The sequence below is a fragment of the Mus pahari genome, unplaced genomic scaffold (genome assembly GCF_900095145.1).
Source record: "Mus pahari unplaced genomic scaffold, PAHARI_EIJ_v1.1 scaffold_9090_1, whole genome shotgun sequence".
Taxonomy (NCBI): domain Eukaryota; kingdom Metazoa; phylum Chordata; class Mammalia; order Rodentia; family Muridae; genus Mus; species Mus pahari.
The window spans coordinates 8545-18497 of record NW_018391684.1 but is presented as its reverse complement, the minus strand read 5'-3'; the positions used below and the strand labels follow the sequence as shown (position 1 = coordinate 18497).

General features: G+C 40.9%; 1 protein-coding gene across 1 annotated transcript in view; it reads right to left on the bottom strand.

The window, feature by feature from the left end:
• Positions 1–1168, bottom strand: part of LOC110314647 (zinc finger protein 120-like) — an 8228-nt gene extending 7060 nt beyond the window's left edge. The window contains exon 1 of the mRNA XM_021188899.1: positions 1161–1168. Coding sequence (XP_021044558.1) covers positions 1161–1168 — 8 coding nt within the window. The remainder of the gene's footprint in view (positions 1–1160) is intronic.
• Positions 1169–9953: the final 8785 nt, after the last annotated feature.

Below are 9953 nucleotides of genomic sequence, written 5' to 3'. Positions count from 1 at the left end.
GATTCTCAATGAAGGAGATAAAATACCTACATTCATGCAGAAGGCTGGGAGTGGATTTTATTAGTGACCTGGTAACCCTTTGCCATCTTTGAGTCAGACCTCACCTACCTTTTGCTATAAAGGTAGACCTAACTGACCCAAATCCCCCAGAATGATGATCCCAGACTCTTTTTTTCCCTAGACTCTGACACATCCTCAGGGGAGATGNCACATGTATTTTATGATTAGCTGACCTCTGTGCTATTGGTCAGAGGCCACATTAAATTCTAGGTCTTTCAGCTCTAGAAACCACCCTCTTTGTCACAGGTTCTTTGTAAAAGAGTTTCTATGTAGTCACACATTAAGCTTTATTGTATACCCAGAAGTAGACTGATTGGACTCATTGTTGCCTTTAAATCTTTCATAAGTTGTACTGTGCTCTAAATATGCTGGCAGAGAATCCCCTGATATTAGATTCCCCCAGTCTGATCTAGACTGACAAAGTCATTCTGTACTGGACTTCCAATCTCATCTCTAGCCATGGTTTGTTTTCCTATCTGATAACTGCAGGGATCCTCTCAACAGAGGTTGGACCCTCAAGTGACCCAGAATCCCCTGAACAGGAGACATTAGCAGTACCTGGGTGCCTGCCCAATCTGTTCCTTGTTCTTGTTTCCTCTTGAGGTGCAGAAGGGGAAGGCGTCAGCTGGGGGCAAGACTTGGTCTTGGGAGATATTTATGGCTACTGTTTAATAATAAAACATTTACCTATCTTAAGCCTTAGTCACTTTGCTACTGGAGTTGACCTGTTGGAGATCTTCTGAATCCAGAAACTGCAGTCCCTGTTGTTTGGCACCTCATCATAAAACAGCAGGTGATTAAGTTAAGGAATCATTGCTAGAGCCTTTTTATTCTTGTCCAGATGCCCCTTGCTTGTCAGGGTAGGGGGAGGTTGGGAGCAATAAACTTCTTTGAATCAGGAGAAAAGAGTCACATCCACAGAAGGAAACACTTTTATACAACCAAATATGAATTACACTCACATAAATTTGTATATAAATCCATGCTTACATAATCATACATCACCATTCAAACCAGTTGTGTTGAGTTACATGCTTATCTCATAATTACATACTTACACACACACACACACACACACACACACACACACACACACATACACATCCATACTAACATATGTATATGAAGCAAAAGACCAAGTGCCAGTACAGAAAGAACTCACTAATTCTGGATGAAAAATACGTTCCAATCTTTATCACAAAGAGAAAGAAAGGGCTTCTAACTTTTTATTGCTAAGTGAATTAAACCCAAGTCTGTAAAGTTCTCCTTAGTAACACTAACCCTGCCTTCTTATTAAGAAAAGACCCATCTGTCCTATGGTAAAGAGAAGCCTCCTGCTCTTTCTGCTCTCTTTGTAGATTCTTCGTTTTTCCTCTTTCCCTCTGCATTCTGCATATTGTTCTCTTAATTTTTTTAAGTTGCCTTAAAAATTTTAAGTTATACCACTCTGCATTCTCCTAATCTTGCTCTCTCCTCCTGCTCTGTTTTTGTTGTTGTTGTTGTTGTTTTGTTTTTCAAGACAGGGTCTTTTGTTTACACCTGTCTGTCCTAGAACTCACCCTGTAGACCAAGGTGGCCTTAAACTCAGAAATCTGCCTGCCTCTGCCTCCCAAGTGCTGGGATCAAAGGCGTGTACCACTGCCCTCTCCTGCTCTGATGTAACAATGCTCTTACCCCCAATGCCCAACTACCAATTCCTTACTCCCAGTGCCTCACACCCAATGCTATGTTCCCAAGGCTATGCTTGCCAATGTAATCTTTCCTGGTCTTCTACCTTTTCTAGGAGAATAGATCACATGGTTTTTCCAAGCATCCTGTTTTTATAGAAGTTCACTGGAACTTCAAACATAAATTTAAATCATAAATTGAAAAGAACTATACATGAATGTTTACTTGCATACCCATATATTTGCCACTAGCCTTTTTCCTCATGGACACTTTCATTAATCTGCATAAATATACCCACCCCACACACAGTAATTCTAGCACCATCCTTTCACTTTTGAACATGAACAGCTACTCAACCTTTCATCCTTCAATTGCATTATCACCTCATTTTGACAAACTTCATTATCCTCTAAAAAAATTTGGCAAGTCACAAATAGGCACAAATCATATTATTTTTCCTACCATCAACCCCAGATACTAATTTCATTTAATTTATATATTTATGTGTTTTGTGTTTGTGTATTTATGTTTACTTTTATATTTTTGTATTTATGTATTTATGTATTTTATGAGTATATTTACTCATAAGAATAAACTGACCAAATCAATTTTTGAGAGAAAGTATTTAATTATTTTATGTGTATGGTTGTTTTGCCTGCATGTATATCTATGAATCACATGCATGATGCTTGTAGATGTCAGAAAGGTGGGATAAATCCTCATAGAACTGGAGTTACACACGAATGTGTACTCTGGGATATGGGGATAGAAGGAGTTATGAATTTGCTTCCTTTTTCTTCCAGTGGATAGCTGTGTTTGACCCTACCATAAGCAGAGAATCAGGACTCTTATCCTGACTCTTACATATAAGTGGATGTTAGGATTTGTAAAATTACAGATTATACTTCATTACCAGATGACTCTATGTTATACATTGTCCAGGAATATCTGGGCATGACTTGTCAAAGTTACATGTTGAAGACAATTTTGTTACATAACCTGCAGCTTATGACCCTTTTGGACATTTGTCTTAGTGTCTGTGAACAGACACCATGGCCAAGGCAACTCTCATAAGGACAACATTTAATTGGAGCTGGCTTACAGGTTCAGACGTTAGGTCCATTATCACCTGGGCAGGAACATAGCAGCATCTAGGCAGGCATGGTGCAGGAGGAGCTGAGAGTTCAACATCATCTGAAGTCTGCTAGGAGAATACTAGCATCCAGGCAGTTAGGATGACAGTACTAAAGCCACACCCATAGTAACACATGTCCCAGAAGATTTTGCCTCAGTGATGCTGGTCTCTTCTTCATCATCACTAATTCCTTAGCTTCCGCACATCAGCAACAACTGATCCAGTAGTCTCCTTCTCCTCTTGATGATAAAGCCAGAGACATATGGTGGAAGCTGCCAAAGTAATGCTTCTTACTAGGGGTGGAACGTAGCTCTGCCCCCAATTCTATTATCAGCTTTTTGTTTTCCAACTCCCCAACTGCCTAAACTTGGCTGTTCTGGAATTTGTTGTATAGATTAACCTTGAACTCAGAGATCTGCATGGCTGTTTCCTGAATGCTGGGATTAAAGGAGTGTACTTGAATTTAGCTGGTGGGATCTTACCCCAAGGTCACCACTTCCTTAATTCAATTCAATATCCTTGAACACAGGATTCAGTTCCCTTTCACTTCCTCGTGGACCTTTAATATTCAAATGATATATCCTTTCTAAGTTTTCTATACATCTCAAAATGCACTTCCTGAGATGTAGCCAGAGAACAAAGTCAATGCAATTAATATCAATCTCTTTACCTTAGCCTCATATATCCTCTTCCGACAAGGGCAAAAAGCAGCCACACTCTTCACCAAAATACCACAAAAACATTCTCTAGACTACATACTGAAAATTTTCTCCATTGGAACCTCTTAGGACAGGTCTGCAAGTTCAAATCAGTCTCAGCAACAAACGCTTCCATATTCCTACCGAGACAGCCCATTAAGCCCAACTTAAAGCATTCCACTGCTGTCCAAATTCAAAGTCTCAAAATCCATATCCTTCCAAAAAACAAAAAACCGCATGGTCAGGCTTATCACTGTAATACCCCAGTAACTGGTACCAACTTCTGTCTTAGGATTCTACTGCTGTGAACAAACACCATGGCCAAAGCAAATTTAATAGGGAAAACATTTAACTGGGGTTGACTTACAGGTCCAGAGGTTCTACATGGCAGCATCTAGGCAGGCATGGTGCAGGAGGAGCTGAAAGTTAAGATCTTCATCTAAATACTACTAGCAGAATACTACCATCTAAACAGCTAGGACAAGGGTATTAAGGCCACAACTACAGTGACACATCTACTCCAATAAGGCTTCACCTCCTAATAGTGGCAGTCCCTTGGCTAAGCATATACAAACCATCACACACATTAAATGATTCTTTCACAGGGGTCACATATCAGATAACATGGATACCAGATATTTACATTATTATTCACAACAGCAGAAACACTATAGTCACTAAGTAGAAGTGAAATAATTTTATAGTCAGGGGTCATAACAACATGAGGAACTGTATTAAAGTGTTGCAGCATTAGGAAGATGGAGAACCACTGTGTTACAGAAAAATAAATATTTTTATTAGATATTTTCTTCATTTACATTACAAATGCTATCCCGAAAGTCACCCCTCGCTCCCCAACCCATTCACTCCTGCTTCCTGGCCCTGGCATTCCCATGTACTAGGGAATATAATCTTCGCAGGACCAAGGGTCTCTCCTCCCAATGATGGGACACCTGGGTTCTTTCCAGCTTCTGCCTATTATAAATAAGGCTGCTATGAACATAGCGGATCATGTTGTGGGAAGCGGGTGTGGCCGCGACTACTGCCTCGTGAGCCAAGATGGCATCCTGGCTCACTGCCAAGCCCCGTGATTCCCTGCTTGTTTACCAAAAACCTGATTGTGCGCACCTAAATGATCACGCACACCTGAGTGGTCATGCACTGTCCGCCTGACGCATAGTGTCATACAGCATGGTATTGAGTCACTGGCCTATCAACACCCACCCCGTCTGTGTGCATGGCTCGCATACAGAACGTGCTGAATGCTGATTGGATGATGAGCAGTGAGAGACGAGTGCAGAGGGTGGAAATGGATAAATTGGGTGATCCCCCAGAACCAAGAGAGTGTGTGTGTGAGAGTGTGTGTGAGTGTGTGAACGTGAGAGCAAGAGCCCGTGTGAGCGGGTGTGCGTGCATGCAGCAGAAGCTGGGGAATAGAGGGGGCTGAGGAGAAGCAGGGAAGCTGAGAAGCAGAGGGGAGAAGCTGAACTGCTGTGGAGAGCTGGGGTGAGCTGTAAAGAGAATAAAGGAAGCTGCAGCAGGAAGCTGTGAAAGCTGCTCAAATCCTGCCTTGGCATATATGTCATCTTTGCCCCACCTCTGCGGGACGGAGTGTAGGGGGCACACCCGACATCATGTGTCCTTATTACCAGTTGGAACATCTTCTGGGTATATGCCCAGGAGAGCTCTTGCTGAATCTTCCGGTAGTAGTATGTCCAATTTTCAGAGGAACTGCCAAATTGATTTACAGAGTGGTTGTACAGCTTGCAATCCCAGCAATGGAGGAGTGTTCCTCTTTCTCCACATCCTCGCCAGCACCTAAATTTTTGATCTTAGCCATTCTGACTGTTATGAGGTAGAATCTCAGAGGTCTTTTGATTTGCATTTCCCTGATGATTAAGGATGTTGAACATTTTTTCAGGTGCTTCTCAGCCCTTAGGTAGTCCTCAGTTGAGAATTCTTTGTTTAGCTCTGTACCCCATTTTTAATGGGGTTATTTGAATTTCTGGAGTCCAGCTTCTTGAGTTCTTTGTATATATTGGATATTAGTCCCCTATCTGATTTAGGATTGGGAAACACCTTTTCCCAAATTGTTGATGTCCTTTTTGTCTTATTGACAGTGTCTTTTGCCTTACAGAAGCTTTCAGTTTTAATGAGGTCCCATTTGTTGATTCCCGATTTTACAGCACAAGCCATTGCTGTCCTGTTCAGGATTTTTTTTCCCCTGTGCCCATATCTTTGAGGCTTTTCNCCATTTTATCCTCTATAAGTTTTNGTGTCTCTGGTTTTATGTGGAGTTCCTTGATTCACTTAGACTTGAGCTTTGTACAAGGAGATAAAAATGGATCGATTCACATTTTTCTCTGCTTGTGGACGTTGTACATCGTGGTGCGGAGCCTAGTGCGCACCACGATGTACAACGTCCACAAGCAGTAGACTTGAGCTTTGTACAAGGAGATAAAAATGGATCGATTCACATTTTTCTACATAATAACCACCAGTTGAGCTAGCACCATTTGTTGAAAATGCTGTCTTTTTTCCACTGGATGGTTTTAGCTCCTTTGTCATAGATCAAATGACCATAGGTGTGTGGGTTTATTTCTGGGTCTTCAATTCTATTCCATTGACCTACCTGTCTGTCACTATACCAGTACCATGCAGTTTTTATCACAGTTGCTCTGTAGTACAGCTTGAGGTCAGGTATGGTGATTCCACCAGTGCTTCTTTTATTGTTGAGAATGGTTTTTGCTATCCTAGGTTTTTTGTTATTCCAGATGAATTTGGAAATTGCTCTTTCTAGCTCTGTGAACAATTGTTTTGGAATTTTGATGGGGATTGTATTGAATCTGTAGATTGCTTTTGCCTAGATGGCCATTTTTACTACATTAAACCTGCCAATCCATGAGCATGGGAGATCTTTCCATCTTCTGAGATCTTCTTCAATTTCTTTCTTCAGAGACTTGAAGTTCTCATCATACAGATCTTTTACTTCCTTAGTTAGAGTCACACCAAGATATTTTATATTATTTGTGACTATTGTGAGGGGTGTCATTTCCTAATTTCTTTCTCAGCTTGTTTATCCTTTGAATAGAGGAAAACTAATGATTTGCTTTTTAAAAAAAATAATGGAAAGCAAAAGATGTTATTTTTCACTATCATTATTCAGATATTTCACAGATGCTATCTTCAAAACAACCTTACAAACATGTCAGTATCCACATCTTCCATATAAAAATTTGAGTCACAAATAATTCAGATTACCTGAGGCCACTGATAAGTATCATATCTTAAACTAGGTCTGCTTACACCTAGAGTCACCTTACTTATCATGCTCTATTATCACATCTACTACTGGAGGCAGGGGGAAGAGAAATTTTGAATATGGGCTCTGGAGACAGTGTCTTGCTTCATCCATAGTGTTTGCTTTTTTTTTTTTTTTTAAGATGTCTTTCTTTCTTTCTTTCTTTCTTTCTTTCTTTCTTTCTTTCTTTCTTTCTTTCTTTCTTTCTTTCTTTTGGATATTTTCTTTATTTACACTTCAAATATTTTCCCCTTTCCAGGTCTCCCCTTCAGAATCCCCCTATACCATCTCCCCTCCACCTGTGTTGATGAGGGTGCTCCCCCACCCACCCACCTACTCCCTTCTTCCTGCTCTGGCATTCCACTACACTAGACACCCTCAGGCCCAAGGGCCTCTCCTGCCACTGGAGAGAATACACATTGGTCCCTCCATGTGTATTCTTTGGTTGGTGGGCCACTCTGGAGGGTGTGGTGGTGTCCGGCTTGTTGAATTTTCCCATGACCCAATATTATGACAGAAGGTGAACAATAGCAGATTACAAACTCATTGTGCCAGAAGAAATGGGACTATGTATATTTCAGAAGACCCACCACTCTTCCCACCTTTGGTCAGGAGAACACAGGGTTTGAAAAGACATGCTAATATCAGAATTAGAGATGCCAGCTCAGATTGCTGAGAGAGAGTGTCAAAAACTGCAAGGCCTGTCAGTGAGGCACAAGGCCTAGAGTCTACTGAGAGACAGAATTCACACAAGTAAAACCAGAAAAAAAATGTAGATATAAATATTTACTGATTTTATAGATATCTTTTCAGGTTGGACTGAGGCTTTCCCCACTAAATATGAAACTACATCCACAGAGATAAAGAAGCTCTTAAAGGCATACTGCCAAGGTATGGGCTTTCTCAGATGACAGGGTCAAAAATGGACCACCTTCTGTGTCCCTGGTAAGTCAGGGACTAGCCAATATTCTGGGGATTGACAGAAAACTATATTTTGAATATAGACCCCAGTGTTCAGGACAGGTAGAGAGAGTGAACAAAACCCTAAAAGAGACCTTAACTAAATTGACCTAAGAGACTGGCAATGATTAACTCTTCTTCCTGCTGGTTATAAAACTCCCCTTACCATATGGGACTCACACCCTTTAAAAACATGTTTGGGATACCCTACATTGTTCTTAACATACAAGCAGAGACCATCCCTGAGTTTGAAGACCACCGGTTTTGATAGACAATCTCAAAGGTATCTAAAGGGCTTATGAACATTTTTGGCATAAGCTTTGTGTTCTCTATGAAACAGGACCCCCTCCAGCCAGGGGTCATTAGAGCCTCATTGAAAGGTCCTGGTGTTATTGCCTTGACCACACCGATAGCCCTGAAGGTCAACATGATTGCACTGAGAAAACATCACACACACACACACACACACACACACACACACACGATTGCTGTTGAAGATGACCCTGACCAACAAACAGGAAGAAACTCAGCCTCAGGAATCTCCCCTGTCTCCCACTGTTGGGGACCTGGCCGAGTCCCAGGGATACCATAAGAAAAACAAACATTATAATGGGCTGAGATAAATAACAAACACTAATATAAAAACTTGAGACTATTCAGCTTATGGTCATAAAGAGTCACTGCCAGTCCCTTCAAAAAGAAGCCTATAAGCTTCAGGAAGTCCCATGACTGGGCCTACTTGTTACCAGAGAAAGGGGGAGTGAGAGACCGTATCTTTTGGGTTCAGACTCCATCTTAGAGAATCTAACCTTCAGTTGAACTCAAATTAACTTGAGTTAACCAGTTTCCAGGTTATTCCCCAACAAATTTACACCTCCAGGTTACAAGGCCACCCTTAGCACTTCATTTCCTAACAACTACCAATCAAGAGGAAAACAGAAGTTAAGTTTATGGTTTTGCTCCCTGTACCAGCCAATTATGTTAAAGGACGTAATGGCCCCCTTATCAGATGTGTACCAGGCTAGATAACCCCTTCTTGCCTCTATAAATGCTTTCCTGGAACTGGGCTAGGGGCTGCACTTTCCCATCCCGCTGTGTCAAGGCTGCCCAAGCTCTAGCTTTTAATAAAGAGATCCTAATGTGATTGCATCAGAATTGGCTCCTTGGTGATCTCTTGGGGTTCACAAATGCTTCCTGGCACAACAGGAGGACTACCAGTTAATACTCCAGCAGCAGCAGCAGCAGCAGCAGCAGCAGCAGCAGCAGCAGCAGCAGCAGCCAGCAGCCTTGAGTTTGTTTTTCTTCGCCTTTTTATACTTCACTTTTTATACTTAGGTAAGGGGAAACATAACTTTCCATTAATTAATTTATTTATTCATATTATATCTAGATCGCTGTGCTCCAATCCCTCCTCACAGAGTCCCTCCCCCTTACTCCTTCCCCTTCTCCTCTTAGAGGAATGGGGACACTCCTGGGTATTCACCCACCCTGGTGCATATTTCTATACCAATGATAATGCCAACTCTGTTTATATTGTGGGGACCCAAATTATAAAATAAATATCTGATTTGCAGGTGCCTATATTAAAAATGTCTTTTGTCCCCCAAAGTGTTGCAACTCATGTGTTTAGAAACTGTGTCGAGTTCTTTGTCAGACTGCCTCAGGTCATTATTACATCATAGAATATGAATTCCTCACTTTCTGGTGTTAGTTGTGGTCCTAATTTTTAGTCTTTCATTTACCTATTCATCAAGATCATATATTAATAAGAACATTATAATAAAATATTTGATAAACTTTAAAATGTCTCATAGCTTTATGAATTTAAGCATTTTTAAAATATTTTAAATTTTTTTGTAAAACTCCAAAACTTTATTTAAAGAAATTTTAAAATCTGTCAATTGTGTGGTTTTATACTTCAAAGAAAAGTGCCTTTTTAAAGAGCGAAGGCACAGAGTGCAACCATATTTAGAAGCCAAAACCTATTTTAACAGAGAAAACTATTTAGTTTTTTAAAAAATCAATACCCAGCCAGGCGTGGTGGCCCACGCCTTTAATCCCAGCACTCGGGAGGCAGAGGCAGGCGGATTTCTGAGTTCGAGGCCAGCCTGGTCTACAAAGTGAGTTCCAG